This window comes from Geotrypetes seraphini, chromosome 3 (assembly GCF_902459505.1).
Source record: "Geotrypetes seraphini chromosome 3, aGeoSer1.1, whole genome shotgun sequence".
NCBI lineage: Eukaryota > Metazoa > Chordata > Amphibia > Gymnophiona > Dermophiidae > Geotrypetes > Geotrypetes seraphini.
Genome location: NC_047086.1, coordinates 281,802,363 through 281,824,121, shown reverse-complemented (window position 1 = coordinate 281,824,121; position 21,759 = coordinate 281,802,363). Strand labels below are relative to the sequence as shown.

At 44.6% G+C, this 21,759-nt stretch overlaps 1 protein-coding gene across 4 annotated transcripts in view; it reads right to left on the bottom strand.

Annotated features, from left to right (window-relative positions):
- URB2 (URB2 ribosome biogenesis homolog) overlaps nucleotides 1-21,759 on the bottom strand; it is a 132,148-nt gene that overhangs the window by 39,229 nt on the left and 71,160 nt on the right. For all 4 annotated transcript variants that reach the window (XM_033938058.1, XM_033938057.1, XM_033938060.1 and 1 more), the window contains exons 6-7: nucleotides 17,729-17,839; nucleotides 5,113-5,355 (exon numbers count right to left, since the gene is read on the bottom strand). In XM_033938058.1, the coding sequence (XP_033793949.1) occupies nucleotides 5,113-5,355; nucleotides 17,729-17,839 (354 nt within the window). The remainder of the gene's footprint in view (nucleotides 1-5,112; nucleotides 5,356-17,728; nucleotides 17,840-21,759) is intronic.

Genomic DNA, 21,759 nt, shown 5'->3' with positions numbered 1-21,759 from the left:
TGTCGACTTGAGACCAGACTGAGACAGATGTAAAAGATAGTCCAAAACAGAGGATAGAGAGGCTCGCTGAGGCTCCTTAGAATTGGAAATACACCATGAAGAAAATCTAGTCCATTTTTGGGAGTAGCATTGACGAGTAGCAGGCTTCCTGGAAGCCTCCAAGACATCCCTCACCGCCTGGGAAAACTGGTGCGGAGTTACGTTGAGAGGAACCAAGCTGTCAGGTGGAGAGTCTGCAGGTTGGGATGAAGCAGAGACCCCTGATGCTGAGTAAGCAGTGAAGGAAACACTGGAAGTAGGTACGGTTCCCTGCTGCTGAGCTGAAGTAGAAGGGAGAACCAAGGTTGCCTGGGCCACCGAGGAGCTATCAGAATCATGGTGGCATGTTCGGACTTCAGTTTGACTAGAGTCTTTTGAATGAGAGGGAATGGCGGAAACGCATACAGAAAGCGATTCCCCCAATCCAGCAGAAAAGCATCTGCCTCGAGGCGATGAGGAGCGTAGATCCTGGAGCAAAACTGAGGCAGCTTGAAATTGTGGGGAGCCGCAAAGAGGTCTATCTGAGGCGTTCCCCACTGAGCAAAGATCTGATGAAGGGGCTTGGAGTGGAGTGTCCATTCGTGAGGCTGGAGAAGACGACTCAGTTTGTCCGCCAAGACATTGTCCCTCCCCTGAATATAGACAGCTTTGAGGAAGGTGTTGTGGCGAACCGCCCAATCCCAGACTCTGAGAGCTTCCTGGCAGAGGGAGGCCGAGCCCGTGCCCCCTTGCTTGTTGACATAATACATGGTGACCTGATTGTCGGTGCGAATGAGGACCACCATGTCGTGAAGCAGATGTTGAAAAGCTTGAAGAGCATTGAAGATGGCTCTGAGCTCCAGAAGATTGATTTGATGGAGTCGGTCCGCACAGGTCCAGAATCCCTGAGTGCGAAGCCCATCCAGATGCGCTCCCCAGGCATAGGTCGAGGAATCGGTTGTGAGAACCTTCTGGTGGGGAGGAGAATGAAACAGCAAACCTCTGGATAGATTCGAAGAGGTCATCCACCAGAGCAGAGACTGCCGAAGAGCAGGAGTGACTGTGATGTGTCGAGTCAACGGATCCGACACCCGAGTCCACTGAGATGCCAGGGTCCACTGAGGAATTCTGAGGTGGAGTCTGGCAAACGGCGTCACATGAACTGTAGAGGCCATGTGGCCCAGGAGGACCATCATGTGTCTCGCTGAGATGGTCTGGCGAGAAGACACAGACTGGCAGAGATGAAGAAGAGCATCCATGCGCTGAGAAGGAAGGAATGCTCTGAGACGTACGGTATCCAGGACAGCCCCGATGAAGGGAAGAGACTGGGTCGGCTGTAGATGAGACTTGGGAAAGTTGATCTCGAATCCCAAACTCTGCAGGAACAGAATCGTTGACAGGGTCGCTGAGAGGACCCCCGAGGCCGAGGGAGCCTTGATCAGCCAGTCGTCGAGGTAGGGGAATACCTGAAGACCTTGGTTCCGAAGGGCCGCGGCCACCACCACCAGACATTTGGTGAAGATTCTGGGGGACGAAGACAGGCCGAATGGAAGCACTCGATACTGCAAATGGAGATGTCCCACCCGAAATCTGAGGAACTTGCGAGAGGCCGGATGAATGGGAATATGAGTGTAGGCCTCCTTGAGATCCAGAGAGCATAACCAGTCGTTCTGCTCGAGGAGGGGGTAGAGAGAAGCAAGTGTCAGCATGCGAAACCTCTCTTTGACTAGGAATTTGTTGAGGACCCTGAGGTCCAAAATGGGTCGCAGGTCGCCCGTCTTCTTCGGAACAAGGAAGTACCGGGAGTAAAACCCCTGGTTCAGTTGGTTCGTCAGAACCGGCTCCATGGCACGAAGCCGGAGCAAAGCCTGAGCTTCCTGAAGAAGAAGGGCGGTCTGAGTCAAGTTGGAAGGATACTCTCTTGGAGGGTAGTCCGGAGGGACCCGATGGAAATGAAGAGAGTATCCTTCCTTGATGATAGTAAGGACCCAGAGGTCGGTTATGATGGCCTCCCAGCGATGATAAAAATGATGGAGGCGCCCTCCGATGGGAAAAACAGGGGGAGGCAGAACGAGGTTGGTTATGCCCTCGACGAGACAGTCAAAAAGGCTGAGTGGTCTTAGGGACAGCAGGCGACTGAGACTTAGGCTGACCCTTCTGGGGAGGCTGACGCTTCGCCGGTTTGCCTCGGCTGATAACGCCTCTGATAAATCAACGGCGGACGAGAAGGTCAAGACTGCTGAGGCTTAGGCTTCGGCCGAAGGATAGATTGGAAGGACTTTTCGTGGTCAGACAACTTCTTCGTGACAGTCTCGATGGATTCGTCAAAAAGATCCGCCCCAGCACACGGGACGTTCGCCAGGCGGTCCTGAAGATTCGGGTCCATATCAATGGTCCGCAACCAGGCCAACCGGCGCATCGCCACCGAGCAGGCCGCCGCTCGGGCTGAGAGCTCGAACGCATCATAGGCAGATTGCATCAACTGAAGCCGAAGTTGGGACAGCGAAGCAACCACCTCCTCAAACTCAAACCTAGCCTGGGACTCGATGTATGGTGTGAACTTCCGAAGCACAGGTAGAAAAAATTCCAAGTAGGCTGCAAAGTGGAAATTGTAATTCAGGACTCGAGACGCCATCATCGAATTCTGATAGATGCGTCGACCAAACTTATCCATGGTTCTGCCCTCGCGGCCCGGAGGCACTGAAGCATAGACCTGGCCAGGATGAGACCGCTTGAGCGAGGATTCGACCAAGAGGGACTGGTGAGAAAGCTGAGGACCCTTGAAGCCTTTATGATGCACCGTGCGGTACCGCGCATCCAATTTGCCAGGGACCGCAGGGATAGAGTAAGGAGACTCGAAGCATCGCATGAAGGTCTGGTCGAGGAGCTTGTGCAGGGGAAGCCGCAAGGACTCTGCCGGAGGACGAGGCAAGTGCATGGTATCGAGGTACTCCTTGGAATATCGAGACCCAGCATCGAGAGTAATGTCCATGTCATCTGCCATCTGCCTGAGGAACGATGAAAAGGACAGTTGGTCCACCGTCGCCGGTCTGCGAGACGGACTAGAAGAAGAAGAGGCTTCAGGCTCCAGAGAGGCCTGCAAGCAACAGGACGAGTAGAAAACCTCGGGGTCCTCGAACTCCGGGCCCGGAGGAGACCCAGTCGAAGCAGCATACCCCAACCGAGGCAATTTCTTCTGAGGCGAGACGGTCGAGTGCCGAGAGGAATGCTTCGAAGAATGTCTGGATCTATGCCTGGAAGGGGATCGAGCCCGTCTGTGAGAAACTGGGTCAGACACCTCCAAGGAGAAGATCGGACTCGATGCCGTCGATCGCAGAGGCGGAAGAGTCGGTGCCTCCCCTGACGCCGCCCAGGCTTGATAGGGGGTTCGGAAGAACTCGTCCTGCTTCCTGCTATGCCCAGGACTGGGTGGCCCCGAAGGTGGACGCCACACTGAGTCATGGGGCGGAGTAATCGGTTCCAAGGGAGGCAGGTCACTAAACGAGGCTTTCCTCGAGGGGATGGGCTCCAAGGGAGGCATATCACTAAGGGAGGCATATCACTAAGGGAGGCCCTCCTCGAGGGAATCGGTTCCAAAGGAGGCACAGCACTAACGGAGGACCTCCTCGAGGACCCGGACACCGCTCGCCGCTCCTCCTCGCCGAGCAACGAGGTCGTGCGGCGAGGAGGAGGAGGAGGGGGCGGTCCGCCCCTCGAAGCCGAAGCTGGGAGGTCACCCTGGATGGTGGCAATCAGTCGAGGCCCCATGGTCTGCATGAGCTCCACGAACTGAGCCTCCAGAAGGGACCGCAACGAAGCCGATATGGAGGGATCCGCACCAAAAGGGGGCCCTTCCGCACGGTCTCTGCGCTCCTTCGGTGCTGCGTGCTTCTGCTTGCCAGTCTTCGGCACCTTGAGCACCACCGGTGGAACTGTAGGGGTCGATACCTGCTCCGAGGAGACGGAGGAAGGCACCGGCGCCGAAGCCGGGGCCGAAACCGGTGTGAACGATGCCAGTTTCAGGAGGCCCGAAGCAGCCGGGGAGGCAGAGGGCTTCGCTGAAGGAGTCGAAGCACCCGTCGATGTCGAAGCTGCAGGATCCGATGAAGCTTCCATCTTGAACATGGACTCCCACAGTAGACAGCGGCGCTTAAACGCTCTCGCCGTCAGAGTGGAGCAAGGCCGGCACGATTTCGGGAAGTGATCCGGTCCCAGACAGTGTAAGCAGCGTCGATGAGGGTCCGTGAGCGAAATCGCGCGCTGGCACTTGCTACACTTTTTGAAACCGGTAATCGGCCGGGACATAGGCCGGAAAAACTCCGCCGCAAGGTCGAAGGCGCGGGGCCCCAGCCACGCGGCCGACCTGGTATTGGAAGGAAAATTTTTTTTTTTTTTTGAAAAAAGAAATCAAAGAAAGAAATAAATGCACAGGAGAGCCAAAAGAACTCAACCCGCGGCAAAATAGAAGGCAAAAAAAGAGATTCAATGGGCGCAAATTGAAGATAGACTTCTCAGCTCCGCGGAAGAAAAAGAACTGAGGAGACACGCCCGGACCATCGGGAGGGAAGGCACTGGCGCATGCGCGGTGCGGGCATCTCAAAACTTCTGAGTTTCTTCAAGCAAGACATGCTTGCAAGATGTCCGTATCGGGGCTCTGTCGGATGACATCACCCACTAGTGAGAATACCTGCCTGCTTGTCCTGGGATAACATCCTGTTCGTCTGTCTTGTCTGTTTAGATTTTAAGCTCTTTCGAGCAGGGACTGTTTTCTTTTTCTTTGTGACTCTGTACAGTACTATGTATGTCTGGTAGCACTATAGAAATAATTACCGTAATAGTAGTAGTTTGATAAAAGGGGGCCATAATCATTTAAGACTGTAGTTTAATGCACTGCAATTAAAGTTATGGCAAAGAAAACGTCCTTGCTCCTCTTGCTAAAATACATTCACCCTCCCCATTCAGTCTGAGAACTACAATACAAAAAGGCTTACTAAATTCAAGATAGGCACTATCTAATGATCTCCTTTGAGCCTCCACTTTTGTTGCCTTAAAGAACCCAATTATACCTTCCTTACAGCTGTGCCACATTCCTACCTGTAGATGAAATTGGAGTATAGAGAACAGTACTTCATGGATTCCCAAGAAGATGTTGTAATAATCCTTCATCTTTAAATGATCCAATGGGACTATTAAAAGAATGCTGAATGCGAGTGTCACATGATGCGGATTCCTGATAATCCCTTCTCCTTGTCTAAGCAGAGCTGCGACCACCTCCAAAATAGGCACAATGATGATAGGAATCAACAAAGTGTCTTGAGAAGCTTCTTGGGTTAACATCTATGACAAAGGTAAAACAGATTTAAAATTATGGCAGCTAGAATAAAATTCTATGAGAAAATTATAGTAGGCTTTTATTAATTTAGTTAACAGCAGAATTCAGGAAGACAAACATTCTCAAAATTCAACCTTCATTTACATACACTAGGTCAGCGATGGTGAACCTATGGCACTCGTGCCAGCTGTGGCACGCGAAGGCCTTGCAGCTGGCACGCGGGAGGGTCCGCAATTAAGATATGCAGCGCGGCGGGAGGCGAGTGTGCCGGTGTCTGCTTTGCAGCTCACCTGGCAACAGGGCCGGACTGGCCATTGGGAGGACCGGGCATTGTCCCGGTGGGCCGCGGCCCATCCTCCTGTGCTGGCTGCAGTCCTGTGAGTGGATGTTTAGCCTGCCTGTCTTCCCCTTAGTATCCTATGAGCCAGGCAGTGTGTGAGGGGGAAGTGGGGGGAGGAAGAGAAGCTTCACACTGAGTCTGTCACAGGAACACAGTGAGGCTGTAGTGTGACTCCACATGTGACATCTGTAATCAGGAACAGTTCCTAGTGCTCCCATGCTAGAGAGGTGAGGATATGGGGGGATGTTAAGGTGTCTAATAATGTGCTCCTCTGTAAAAACCTCTGTATCTTCCATGGGGGACATGCTAAATTCGAGGAAATAAAAAAGCTGCTTATGATGATTGCATAGAGAAGTTCAGTAAGCTGAGAGGAGGGCTGGGCTTTCTGTGAACAACCAACACACTAATCCACTGCGCTGTACCATATGGAAAACTCAATATAGCAAAAAACAGTGAAGTGTATATGTGACCCTTCACAGTGCTTTTGTAAACATCATAATAAAATAACAAAGGCTCCAATAATGAAAAATAAAAGTCCTTTTCCCATACACTCAGGTCACCTCTTAATTAGTTGTTATTGTGATGAATCCAATGTTGTATAGTCATTAATGCGATTAATCCAGTTTGCAGGTCATTTTATTTGGGGAATCGCAGTCACTTCTTATTAGTGGCTGGCCGTGCCTCTCAAGTGTGCTTCTGCATTTTAGCCCTGCCCCTGGACTTCAATGGGCGGGGCCTGCGTGAGGTCATGTGATTGGGCTGCTCAACCTAAAATGCCCGGGCCTATTTTTTGTCCCAGTCCGGCCCTGCCTGGCAATGTGTTCCTCGCGGCTGCCTGAACCGCCGTGGGGCTGTGAGACAGTATATTTTTTGACCAAAATGGATGTCTACAATTAGTAAAATTCCCCAATCACATATTTTTTTATGGGGACGGATTTGTATACAGCACTTCATTAGATTTTTTTTATTATACAAATGTTATCTTTTTGTAGACTTGAAATCTTGAACAAAGAAAATGAGTACAGCAAAAAAAGCAAAAACAGATAGTGGAAGACCATTCCAAGAGGCCTGGACAGAGACATATGGAGTGATTGAACGCAGTGGGAAAGCATTGTGTATTATGTGTAATGAAAGTGTTGTGTCTCGCACATCAAGTGTCAAACGTCACTTTGAGACAAACCATAACAGTGTTGCTGAACTTGGTTTAGCTCAAAGAAAAGAATTCCTTGTAGGAAAATTAAAGAAATATCACTCCCAGTCTCTTAGTTTTAGCAACTATCTTTCAAAAACTAATCTTACAGTTGCCAGCTTTCAAATTTCACTGTGCATGGCAAAACATGGTAAGCCCCTCTCTGATAGAGATTTTATCAACAAGGCAATTTTGGCTGGGAGTAATTCACTCTTCCATGATTTCCAAAACAAGGATAAAATTGTGCAGCGCATCTCTGAGATGCCGCTAAGCAGAAATACTGCAAAAGATAGGGTTCTGCGAATGGCTGCTGATGTTAGTCAACAGCTTACTTGCGACTTACAAAAAGCACCCTTCTACTCCATGTGCTTGGATGAAAGTACAGATATTACTAACCATGCAAGACTAGCGCTCATTTTGCGTTATGCTACTGGTGACATCATGAGAGAAGAGCTGGTAAAACTGCTGTCTTTGCCTGGAAGACCACAAGGGATAGATATCCACAATGCTGTGATGGAGGCTTTTTCAACACTAGACATAAGTCCAGAAAAAGTGGTTTCAGTTACTAGCGATGGAGTACCTAGCATGGTGGGGACAACATCAGGATTCATTCATTTCTTTGCTAAGGAAGCAAAACATCCACTGATTCAATTTCACTGCATAATACATCAAGAGGCTCTCTGCGCCAAAGAAAGCAGCAAAAAACTTGACGATGTCCTCAAAGATGTAACAAAAATGGTGAACTTCATCATGGCGCGTGCTCTTAATTTTCGACAATTTCAAGCCCTTCTTGATGAGGTTCAGGCACAATATAACACTTTGCTGATGTACAATAATGTCCGGTGGCTGAGCAGAGGATGAGTGTTAGAGAGATTTGTGGCCTGCTTGGAAGAAGTTAGGCTATTTATGAACGAAAAGGGGGAAGACTATCCTCAACTCACCAACATGGCCTGGCTTACCAACCTCATGTTCTTTACAGATTTTACTAACCACTTTAATGTACTAAACAAAAAATTACAAGGCATGGGAAAAACAGCAGAAAGCATGTTTAGTGACATCAAAGCTTTTGAGAGAAAATTGCATGTTTTTGAAAAAGACCTTGAGAGTGGACAGCTAAAATATTTTCCCAACCTAAAAATACATTTGGATAATTCTACAACATTTGTGGACAGTCATAAAAAACACCAGGAAATCCACAAAGCATATTCCACCATTGTAGCCGAAGCAAAGGAGAATTTTAGTAAAAGATTTTCTCAGTTCCGTAAGATGGAGACAACCCTTTCATTTATAACTTCCCCAGAAAAGTCCACATTTGAAGATCTTGATCTTTCCTGCTTACAGTGGTTGGATATTCAAAATTTGGAAATGGAGCTACTGGAATTTCAAGAAAGCTCTATCTGGAAAAGTAAATTCAATGACCTGCGTGCGGCTCTTGAACGTATTGAGTGTGAAAGGGTGACAAATGAAATCACTGCTAGCAGTTCTGAAAATGAAATCCTAAAAGCGTGGAATTCTCTGCCAGACAATTTTAAGTCCATGAAAGCACTTGGGCTTGCTCTTCTTACTTTGTTTGGGTCATCCTATGCTTGTGAGCAGCTGTTTTCGGCTTTGAATCATATAAAATCTGATGCTAGAAACAGATTAACGGATGACATGAGTGCTGCATGTGTTGCTCTGAAATTAATGCACTATGAGCCAAGGATTGACAAGTTATCAGCATGCATGCAACAACAAAAATCACATTAATTTTTTTCAGAGCATGCCCAATGCATATGTTTACATGAAGCAGTGTTTTCAGTTTGCAGTTAAGACACTTTCTAAGTTATTTAAATATTATTTAAAGATGTTATTTAAAAAAGGGACTTTTCCAATCTGGAATTTCCAATAAAAATGGTTGGTTTAATTGAAAGCTCTTTTGTTTTCTTTACATCATATTATTAGAAATGTAATGATTTAACTATTTTCTAATTTGATTGTAAATTTTACAAAAAAACATGTATAGACTCTTTGGGAATACAAACCGAGTCTTGACACAGTTAACAGTTTTAAGAAGTTTATCTTTTTTTTTACTCAGGATACATTTGACATGTTATGTGAATAATACATTTAAAATATATTGTGTAACTGAATCAAATTCTTCCTAAATTCATTAAATTGAATGAAATCATTAAAACATTATAAATTGCCAATAAATTGAAATGAAAACCAAAGGATTGTGAATCAAATTGATTCTCTGACAATACAAAGATTCCAACCTTTAAAAATGATGTTACATAGTTCAGGCAACTTTATAAAGAGTTTTTAGATACTAAAATCTTGTTATTAAGGTTTAATTGACGTACTGGCACTTTGAGGAAATTCTTTGGTTTTGTGCGGCAGTTTGGACACTCGGGCTCAAAAAGGTTAGCCATCACTGCACTAGGTCATATAAGACTATTCGAATACTTGGGAATAAATGTACTATTTGAAAGAAGAGTGGGTAAACAGAGAGAAATATAAATGAATAAAAAGAGATTAGGTTTTTATTTTGCTAATATTTTCTCTAGCAGATAGGTGTGTCATTCTGGAGAGTAGGGTATTCTCTCCATGCTCGCAAGCCGTGCATAAGAAATCCATTCCAGATTTTCAACTTCTCCTCCTTCTCCAGAGGACTCTGCTACCCCCTTCAGTTTTTACCAAAGCAGGCTCTGAAAGAATAACAAATATGCTAAACATTTGAACAAACGAAACATCGAAATAACCATAGCAATCAGAAACATTTATGGAGCTCAAACATTTTCCCAATGCTTTACAGCAAGAGATTATTCCTCATACCCTTAAGGTCTGACAGGGTAGGGTTCCAGAATGACACACCTATCTACTAGAAAAGATATTGGCAAGGTAAGAACCTGGGCTCGAATGCATTAAAAATTATTGTTAAGATCTTGTGGATCGCTGTGGGACAATTAATTGTCTAATTTTTAAAATGGCAATCAACTGACTTTGCATGAAATTAGTTTTGAGGAGGTTGGCCATAATCCCACCCCATCAGTCACTGGAAAAGCGACTTCCACTCATGTGCAGCAGGAGAAGCTCAAATTGCTGAATGGCAGGGGAAGCCCCGAAGCAGCCTCCTGCCATTCAGCTGTTTGAGCTCCCCCCTTCCAACACCTCCCACCACCCCACAAAGTCCTCAAGAGAAGGCCCTGGTGGGAGTCAAGTCAGAACCTCCCAGCTCAAGTACACCCTCTACAAACCCTCCCTCGTACTTTGCTTTAAAAATCCAGCAAGAGGGATGCCCACTCCTATGGGAGAGGCCTTAGCTATCTGAACCAATCACAGGCCCTTCCCAGTGCACTGGAAAGGGGAAAGCCCACCATTTAGAAGAGGCGGGCCTGCTGGCAAGAGGGAGTATGCATCCCCATTGCCAGATTTCTACAACAGTATGAGTGGGGGGTTGGGGTGTGTGCTTGAGCTGGGGGGGAGAGGGTTCTCACCTGACTCCCCCCCAAGGCTTTCTCTTAGAGACTTGTTGGTGGGAGGGGTTAGAAGGGGAGGTCCTTGGTATTAGGGGGAGCATGGGTGTGTGTGTGAGGTTCCAGGTTATGGGCAGTCAGGGGTATGGGGGTGTTCCGGGTGGCCAAGGCAGGAGGGAGCGGGATCCCTCCTGCTGATTTTTAAAAAGTTGTTGGGGGGGAGGCATTATCAGGAAGTGAGGATTGGGATGTGTGTGGGGAGGGGCCAGATGGCCACAATCTTCAAAGGGGTTGGGAACGTTGGGGGTGTTTCTGGTGACTGTGATCTTTGCGGGGGGGAGGGGGGTCTGGAGTGTGGGGGTTTTCAAGGCAGGAGGGAGTGGGCATTGCTCCTGCCTCACTTTTTGGGGGGACAATATGGCAGATGACTTTAGTGCATCCAGGCCCTAATTTCTTTTTTCTAGTGCAATAGGTGTGTCATTCTGGCAAGTAGGGATGTACAAAAGCAGCCCCAAAAATCTAGGGTGGGACTTTTGCACCTGCTTGTAATACTGAGGATCCAAAGATGATGTCCTCCCGAGCTGCCAAGTCCACTCTGTAGAACTTGGAGAACGTATGCAGAATGGACCAGGTCACTGCCATACAAATATCCCTGAGTGAAATCGCCCAAGCTTCTGCTCACAAAGAAGCCAAGTTTCCTGTGGAATGTGCCTTCAAGGAGACTGGCGATTGCTTGTGTCAGCATAGCTATTGCTAGCACTCAGCATTTTCAGTTGGCATAACTAATGTCAGCGAAGACCTATGGGAAATTATATCAATCTGACTGGCATGTGAATGCAGATAGACCCCGAGTGAAAGCAGATGGTTTCATATAACCCTAAAAGATGGTTTCAAATAGCCCTGATTAAATCAGAATTATCTAAAAGGTGTTAATGTGTTAATGTCTGATTAAGAGGGTGCTTAGGACAATGGGTCCAGGTGCACAGATAACTAAAGTTAATCAGAAACTATTGTCAGAGACAGACTGGAAATTACATATGACTGCAACCTATTTTTCTCCTGTCTACGAAGGAGGGGGGAAGTTTAACTTCTATTGAAGCGCAATAGTTTTCTATATTCAGAATAAGTTTCCAAACTATAAAAGCCCCCTCGCAGCATCACCCCCCTCTCTTGGCTTTAGGCACTCTGGTCCTCTCTTGTTTCTCTTGAGCTCTCTCTGGCTATCTCTCTGTCTATCCTTCTCTTTATCTATGGAACCCGAAACTTAGACCATCACCCCATCCCCCTTTCTCTCTCTCTGGCTCTCCTTAGAACTTCAGACTCTCTGTCTCTTTGCCTCTGAACTCTGTAAGGCAGGGAAACTGCTTTGCTCTCTACTTAATTGTAATGCTTATAAATATTGCTTTTCTGTAAGCCTATTTCTATAATATATTCTTTATGCAATCACCTCTGGCTGTACTTTTTATTTGAGTCTACTTCCTGGTGAATCTTCAGTGAGGGAACTGAACCTGGGACCTGGCGTTTGTAAGGGCGCTCTCAAGTGACCCCACCAACCATATATTGTGAGGACCTGACTAACAAACCTTACAGCTTGCTAAAGGCAATATATGCTGATGAGATGGCCACCTGTATGCATTTTGAAATGGCTGCTTTAGACACCGGTCTACCAAGTCTAGCCTGACTGGTGAGCACAAATAAATGGTTTGACAGTCAGAACTCACTGGTGACCTCTTGAAAATGTAGGAGGACTCTCTTTGCATCCAGCTTCCACAGAATCCAGTCCTTTTTCTTTGACCCTGTAATCTGGAACACTGATAATCTTACCTCTTGACTGACATGAAACACCAAAATGACCTTCAGTAAAGAGGACGGGACCATGCACAAAGACACTACTGTCTCCTAGATCATAGTAACATAGATGATGGCAGATAAAGACCCAAATGGTCCATCTAGTCTGCTCAAAGATCTTGAGGAAGAGCTCCCTGCACGACAGGGCATCCAGTTTCAAGACATTGATGTAATGGTCAAAAGGAAAATGGTCTTAATAGCTATCAGATCAAAAGTTTGCTGACCTCATCGAAGAACAATGGATGGGAACACTGCTGCAGATAACGTTTATTCTCCTGGTTCTATAGTCTGCCTACTGAGGTAATCGTTCTGGACATTGTCCACTCCCGCTACATGCATTGTGGAGATCACCTGTAGGTGTAGCTCTGCCCACCGGAACATTAAGTGAGCTTCCAGGCTCAGCTGCGCACTTTGGTACCTCCTTGGCAACTGTCATATGCCACTGCTCTAGCATTGTCCGAGAAGACTCGGACCACCTGTCCTTCCAGACTCTTCTCCAGCTTCTGTTAACGCCAATCAAATGGCATGAAGTTCTAGTTGGTTAATGGACCACTTTCTCTGAGATGCTCTGAGATGCTGACTACCGCCTCTGGACTGTGTGTCTGTTCCAATGGCGTCCCCAGCCAAACAAACGACCTGGTTTCCGTTCTGAGAATCACCCACAAAGTTATTCTGAGGGGCATGCCCCATAATAATGACTGTGGATGGAACCACCAACTCATAATGTGACAGGATTCCAAAGTCCACAGGAGAGTAATTTGAAGAGATTCCATTTGTGGGGGACCACCAAGACAGTAGTGTGTTCTGGCGAGGACACATTTGAGCCTTCATCCAAGGGATCACATCTATAGTGGCTGCCATGAAGCCTAGTACTTGGAGGTAGTGCCACATTGACGGTGCTGATTTGCCATCATGTCTGTTATGTGAGTACAAAGCTTCTGTCTGCATGCCATATTGAATAGTATTCCCAGGTATTGAGACAGAACCAGCTGGCTCTTTTGAAAATTCACTATCCAGTCCAGGCTCTGCAAGACTTGGACCACTTAAGCCACTTCTTGATCCCCTTCCGATAATGATGCTCTGATCAGCCAATCATCCAGACATGGATGCACTTGCAATACGCTCTGTGAAGATGCGCTGCTACCACCACTATCACCTTGGTGAACGTACAGGGTGCTGTTGCCAACCCAAAGGGGAGTGCCGAGAACTGATGTCTTTCTAGCACATGGAATATCAGGAATCTCCTGTGTTCAGGAAATATGCAGGCAGGGTTCTGTGTAGTCTAGGGAAGCTAGAAATTCCCCCTGAACTATCACTGTGAAAGCATAGAGCTTTCAGGGCCTTGCTGACATGTGCAAGATGCAGAATGGGTTTCCAATCTTCTAAGCCTTTCTTGGGTACTATGAACTATCTGTACAAGCCTGATTCTTCAGAGGCACTGGCTCTATGGCATGAATTCCTTCAAGTCTCTACTGTTGCTAAGACCGAATGACTTTTGGGGAGTTCCCAAACCAGTCTGTTAAAGTGATGGGCAAACTCTAGCTTGTACCCTCCCTGAATGACCTCCAGCACCCAGAAGGCAGAAGAGATCTGTGCCTAGGCATATGCTGAGAGCCTTCCTCTTATCCTCAGGGGAAGACTTTGGCCCTGACATCATTGCACATTCTTGGAGGTTGATGTGGAATAAGAACTGGAGGCTTGACTTTGTCTAGGTTGTATAAATCTCTGTCTTGATCTCTGAAATGAGGCTCTTCTTGAGTACTGTCTAAGGTGCCTGTCTAGAAAGTGTTAACAGCACTTGGACATCTTCAGCATGATGTAGAAACATAATCCAGCAGCTCTCATAACTATGCATAATGATGCCAAATACATACTGAATAGATACAGGGGCAGGATTGATCCTTGTGGAACTCCACAAGCCAGCTGCCATGCATAAAAAAACTTTTTCCCAGTCTAGCATGCTATGATCTACCCACCAAGTAAGATCTAAACCTACTGAGGATTCCTCCTACAATTGCCCTCTCTAGTCTGGTGCACAAAAGCTCACGACTGTGTCAAAGATGACAGACATATCCATTAGGAGCAGAACACCTATCTTGTCCATATCTAGTATACTATGTATACTCTTGAACTTAGCTGGTGGTAAGAATTTTGTACTATGGAATCTACAGAATCTAGACTGATCATCATCCAACACCTTATTGTCTTTCACAAAGTTTACTACTGGCATATGACTTTTTCTACACTGTACCCAGGGAAGGTATATTTGAAATAGACCAATAGGTCTCCACCATGGTTGAATCTAGCTTAGATACTTTCAATATTGGATTAAAGACCAATTTCTTCCACACAAGAAGAAATAGATCTTTGTGTAAAGAGGTGTTAACCATCTCACCAATCCATATGTTCAAAACATCAACCCCATTCTCACCACAGTACCTAGGCAAGGATCTAATACACAAATTTAACCTGATCTCTCCCATTAACTTTCAAACTCACCTATGACCTCTGGGAAGCTGAAATAATAGCTAATTATCAACCAAATCCTACCACACTTCCCTCCTCCTTCCCAATTTCCTCTTCCACCTTTCCCCTTAGCATTTGCACCTTGAATTCAAAAACCTGCACAAACGCCTTACAATATTGGATCCCCAACAAAGGCCGCACCTGGTCCTAAGTGAGAGATCTCACTTAAAAACAGTTAAAACAATTAAAAACAGTTCCCTTGGTTTTAATCACTACTGCCTCAATTTTACTTTGTACATTATCACTTTTTTGCCTCTCATACCACACAATGGTTTTCCATATAACAGGCTTTCCACTTATTCTGCTGCTCAGAAGTTCTCTGTCTCCTTCAACTTCTCTCCAAATTTGATTTTATTCATGCCATCACTCATTAAGCTAGATGTTAATCAACATAAAAAGCTGATAAATAATGCTTCCTATCAGAAGTCTGCTACAAACTTGCAAAATTCTGCATTGTATTAAGTGTTCTTATTCCAGTATTGTTAGATGTGCCTTATCTGGTTCTACAAAGGCATGGAACACTGCAGCAAGAAACCGTTCCAAGTTATTTCCAAGGGAATCTTTTTGCTTGAAGAAGGGCAAAGACCATGCTAAGGCATCCATGCTTGGAAAACATCACCACTTCTGTCTTAATAGCATCAGCACAATAAGTTAATAGCAGGTAGCACTCTTCTCCAATTACAGGTAGTCGTCGACTTACGACCTATCCAAGTTACGACTGTTCGACCTTATGACGCGACTTCCGCTCTCTGAAGTCTAGCAACGCAGCGTGATAACACACGCAGGGGTGTTGCCCCACATGAGTTCTTTTGGCAATTTCATGCTGTAAAAATGTCAACGAAGAGGAAATTGTCTCTGTCCACTCCTCAGCCTTCCAAAAAGGAAAGAAAGGCCATAGATCTGGACACCAAAATGATGATAATAAAACAGTATGAAGGAGGAAAGAAAGTGAATGCGATTGCATGTGATATAAAGTTATCACACTCTACTGTGTCGACTATTATAAAGGACAAAAATAGAATTTGTGAAGCTGTGAAAGGTTCTGCACCTTTGTGGTCAACAGTGATTACGAAGCAATGTACTGGGCCCATCCATGAAATGGAGAACTTGTTAAACATTTGGATGGAAGATCAGATTCAAAAGCAGATGCCCTTAAGCCTCTTTACAGTACAGTCAAAGGCTAGAAGTCTGTTTAGGACTTTAAAGGAACACGCTGGAGAAGACTACAGTCAAGAATTTATGGCAAGTACTGGCTGGTTTAAGAGGTTTAAAAATAGATTCCAGTTGCTTAATGTTCGGGTGACTGGAGAAGCAGCGAATACGGATGAGGAAGGAGCTAAAAGTTTGTTGTTAGTTTAGAAGAAATAATCAAGGTGGAGGGTTACCTGGCAGAGCAAATTTTTAAGTGGATGAAACAGGGTTATATTGGAAGTGGATGCCAGGACACACATGCACAAAGAAGCCAAAAGCATGCCAGGATTTAAAGCACACAAGGATAGACTCACTTTACTGCTTGGAGGGAATATCAATGGGTTCAAGTTGAAGCCCTTATTAATTTACCATTCTAAAAATCCACATGCATTTAAGAATGTGAACAAGCACACTTTGCCAGTTTATTATAGATCAAGCCGTAATGCCTGGATGAACCAGGCTTTATTTGAGGATTGGTACAGTAATTGTTTTATTCCTCAAGTGCGTGAGTAATGTTTGGAGAAAGGAATTCCCTTCAAAATTTTACTGTTGCTTGATAATGCGCCTGGACATCCACATCACTTAGCTGATCTCTATCCCAATGTGAAAGTTTTATTTTTGCCCCCGAACACTACACCACTTATTCAACCAATGGACCAAGGGGCGATTGCTACTTTGAAGGCAAACTATCTCAGAACCACTTTCACCCAAGCCATAGCTGCTATAGATGCTGACCCTGAACTTTCACTACGTGACTATTGGAAACAGTATAACATTCTTAAGTGTATAAAAAAATCTTGCTACTGCTTGGGACTCAATGACGGAAAAGTGTATGAATGGTGTATGGAAGAAGTGTGTTAAGCGCTATGTGAATACCTTTGCTGGATTTAACAGTGAACAAGAACTTAATGAGATTTGTGAAGAAATAGTGAAACTGTCAAAGGACCTTTCATTGGAATGTGAAATGGAAGATGTTGAGGAGTTGCTAGACCAGGAATCAGGGGAACTTACGAATGAAAAGCTGAGAGTTAGAAGAAGAAAGAGTGGCGGAAGAAAAAATAAGAGAATTAGAGAAAGACCAAGAGGATGAGGCGCCACAACAAATGTTCACCACAAAAGGATTGTCAGAAGGTTTATATCTACTGAATAAACTCCTTGCCCATTTTGAAGACATGGACCCAAACATTGAACGATTTGCGAGGATTGAACGGATGGCACGCGACACATTTCATCCTTATTGCAAAATTTATGAAGAGAAAAAAACAGCAAACAATTCAGACGAAGCTCACTATGTTTATGAAAAGAGCAAATCCACCCATCACTGGGTCCGCAGCCTCGCCTGATGAAGGAGATATCGACAATCTGCAGCCAAGCACCAGTGGTGCCATGACTTAAATGTACTTTACTGTACTGTATTTCTTTTTTTTGTCTGTTTTTCCACATTTGTATTGTTGTTTGACTTAGAAAGAAAATGTTGTTAACATATTGCTTTAAGATGATTAAAATATTACCCAGTCTAATATTCTTGCCTTAATTTAACATAGGCCAACTTACGTTCTGATCCACTTACGACCTAGCAGTCGGAACCAATTGCGTCGTAAGTCGATGACTAACTGTATATTCATTTGGGAGTGGCCTGCAATGACTTGAGTTGAGAACAGATTTGTCTACGTTATTTGGCATCACAGCACTGGGAGCAGAGTTCATCTGCTGCTGCAGCTGTTAATGCTACCCCTGTATAGGGAAGAGAAGCATCTGAACACTTCTGTCATAGTTTAATTATGAGGACACTTACAGTGTTACAGCTATAGCATGGCCAGGATACTTACAACTAAGGCTGTGATTATCTGTGGAGCTGTAAACCAGAATGCTTTCTCACTGTCCCCACTTACAGGGCAGCTCAACAGTGGTTTCATTAATGTGATGGCTGACAGCACTTCCTACAAAGTAAAAGATAATTGTCAGATAATTATGATGTACAAACTAGATAACTTTACAAAAAATGCTGTAGAATTCAATAATAAAGGTGGTAAAAATAAAATTAACAAATGCTTGTATAAGTGTTAAATTTAATTCCTACCTCCAAACCAGACAACAAACAAACAAACCAGGCAGGAAAGATTCCTAATCAGTTAAACCAGGCTGATCTGGATGGGAGAGGATACTAATTATCATTTAACTTAACCCTCCATTGCCCCAAATACAAAACTTAGATTGTGAGCCCACTAGGGAGAGAAAAAAAAGTACCTGCATATAGTATTCGTAAACTGCTTTGATTGCTCCCACAGAAAGGTGGTATATTAAATCAAGTTTCAAGTTTATTAAAATTTTGATGTAAATGCAATATCAAATATTTTCAATGCATATAACAATAATAATTTTAGGGGACAAGATAAAACAATTTATACCAATAAACATACAATTGATATACATACTAGATAGTGATACATAAGGAAAGAGGGGGTGAACTACAATTATTTAAGGAATAGAAAAATATTTAAGGGGAAACAACATCAGGAGGGTAATTAAAAAATATTTTAAATAATATCTGGTCAAATTTAATTGTTTGATCCTAATATTGTTGATAGAAAAAGTTATCCAATCTATGACTCATATGCATCTTTGAATAGGTGGCTTTTTAGTGTGCTTTTAAATTTTTCTAAAGAGGTTTCAGCACGTAGATAAAACTGGTAGCTTGTTCCAAAGCTAGGGTGCTAGGATAAAAAAAAATTGTAGTCTTCTAGTGCCTATTATTTTCAAAGACGGAATGGTGAGCAGATGCTGATCTGTTGATCTTAGAGATCTAGCTGGAGAATATGGTATTAAATAACGATGTAAGAATATTGGTATATTGGTTTGTTGAATTTTGAAGGTTAGCAATGCAATTTTATATATTATTCTGTGTGAGATAGGTAGCCAGTGTGCTTTTTGCACAAGAGGAGTAACATGATCATATTTTATGGAGTTAGTAATTTTTATTGCTGTGTTTTGTATAATTTGTAACCTTATTTCTTTCTGAGTTATGCCTTGACACTTTTTACCTTTTAACCAGGCAATGCTGCTGAACCTCTCTTCTGACCATCACAGTACTGTCTAGGCAGTGCCATGGTGATACCAGAAGGTAAGCAGGCACCAACAATATTCAGCAATCCTAACTTCACGCAGTTTAGTTATGTGGATATAACTTCCAGGTATTCAATGCTAATAGCAAACATGGCCCACCATTGAATATCTGGATCCAATTAGGCCTGTGGCGATGTCTGGTTTATATTTAAATATCTGGACAGCTTTCAAAATGTTCAATCACATCACAGGATTTCACCAAGATTTCAGCTGAACAGGTTTGACATCTTTCTCGGGGAAATAAAAAAGTGTAGGTGGAATCATGAAAATTTAAGTGTAAGTTGGAAGTTAAACGGTATCTATGCAGTAAAAATCTGAATGAATAATCCAAAATTATTAGAGTGTACACAGATGGACATACAGACAGGGAAAAATTTAGTCTTCCTAATATTCTTTCCTCGTGTCCTATCGGACTAGTTCAGATATATGTTTTTTGTCCTCCTACCAGCTGAGAGAAACAGAATATTATTTATTTATTTATTTGAGCAGAATTATTATACTGCAATTCAAAATAACATCATGGAGGTATATACTAGAAATAAAAACACAATAACAGCAACTGATGACAAGAACTGAAATAGCACAACAATAAAAATCCAGATAACTACCGTATTTTCACGCATATAACGCGCGTGTTATACACGATTTTACAAACCGTGTATAACCATGCGCGTTATATGCTTGAGCACATTATCCCCTTTTTTTTACATAGTTCCCCCGACGTCCGATTCACCCCCCCCCCCCCCGCAGGAACGCTCGCACCCGCACCCCGAAGGACCGCTCGCGCTGGAACACGCACCCGCACCCTCACCCCGAAGGACCGCTTGCACCCCCACAGCCTCCCCACCCCCCCATCATGTAGAAGTTTCCTACTGTCGTCCTGCTGCTTCCTCTTCCGGCGGTCCTGCCCCTTCTCTTAGCCCTGCGTCTACACTGCTTCCTCTTCCAGCGGTCCCACCCTTTCTCTGATGTCAGAGAAAGGGCGGGACCGCCGGAAGAGGAAGCAGCGTAGACGCAGGGCTAAGAGAAGGGGCAGGACCGCCGGCAGAGGAAGCAGGACGACGGTAGGAAACTTCTACATGATGGAGGGGGGAGTGGGGAGGCTGTGGGGGTGCGAGCGGTCCTTCGGGGTGGGGGTGCGTGTTCCAGCGCGAGCGGTCCTTCGGGGTGCGGGTGCGAGCGGTCCTGCGGGGGGGGGGGGGGAATCAGACGTCGGGGGGGGGGGCGGCATCAGGCTTTCAGGGTGGGGACAGGACTTCAAGGGGGAGAGGAGAGTCGGGGCGGGCTAAAGGAGAGTGGGCTGGCCAGAGGAGAGTCGGGGCGGGCTAAAGGAGAGTCGGGCTGGCCAGAGGAAAGTCGGGGTGGGCTAAAGGAGAGTCGGGCTGACCAGAGGAGAGTCGGGGCGGGCGAAAGGAGAGTCGGGGCGGCATGCACGGTATACAAAAATTTATTTACATAAATTACAGTTCCCCGCGCGCTATACCCGTGTGCGCGTTTTACACGGGTGCGCGGTATATGAGTGAAAATATGGTAATAGTTTATTGATTACAAAGGGTTGCATAAGACATAAGGGAAATCAATTAAAACAGAAAGTAGATACTTCAAAGAAGAATTAAGTAGATAGGTCAAGGATCAAAATCTAAGAACCTATCCTTATCTTAAGCAGGGAATTTATGCTCTCCAGTCCACCAGAATCCAGGGTGAAATCTGCATTTTGAGTACCCAAGAAACTAGAACAAATCATTTGGGTATATCCCGAATTTATCTAATAGAATTTAAGGAAAAAAAAATTAGCAAGTTAAGATTAATTTTTCCTTCCTCTGTCTCAGCAGGCCAGTATAAACTGTGGGATGTATCCAGGCTAAACCTTGAACAGGGTGGTGGGATCTTGAGAGGCCCACTCTTTAAGATGCCCAATCCAAAAGAAACAACTTCTCTTGCATGGATATTTAGGAAATATTTGGTAAATGAATATGAGGAGGATTAAGTGGCTGCCCTGCAACTTTAGGATGAAGGACTCAGTTAAACTCTACCCAAGAAGCAGCCTGTGCTCTGGTTAAGTGAATGGGAAGGCCCCTGGGAATGGTCTGCCCTTTGAAGATATAAGCCAAAAACCTATGACTTCCTTGATCTAATGAACTATAGAAGCCTTAGATACTGCCTCATTTTTCCTCTAGTTGCCCAAAACAAAAATTGTATGATCTTTTAAATGGATTGTTGCTCTTAAAATATCATAGAAGATTTTGTAGATAGATAAGAAGTTCCTTTTAATTCCCCAAAGAACCTTCATTTCTAAAGGAAGCAATGCCATTTGATTCACTGAACAGAGGAACCACCATAGGAAGAAAGCAGGGAACTGAGGAAATAGATACTCTTGCTTTAAACAAAACAAAAAATGATTCTCTGCATAAGAGCCGATAACTCAGATTCACCTTCTTGAACAGATTGCCAGCAAATATACCATTTGTTTGTATAGGATCCATGAGTAATACTCTCCTGGCCAATTGAATAAAGCTGTTACAAGTATCCTAAGCACTTTCTCTTCTGCGGTTGAAGTGCAAACTTCAAGAAATGGAGGCCCTCATGATTCAGCTTACGGACGAAACATGAATTCATGTTGAGAAAATTCTATCTCCAGGCAAAATTAAATTTAGAGATAATTTGTTCTTCAGGCACTATTAAGCTTTGGATTTTCAAAAACAAGATAAGTAAATTTATTTTTGAATTTGAATCATAT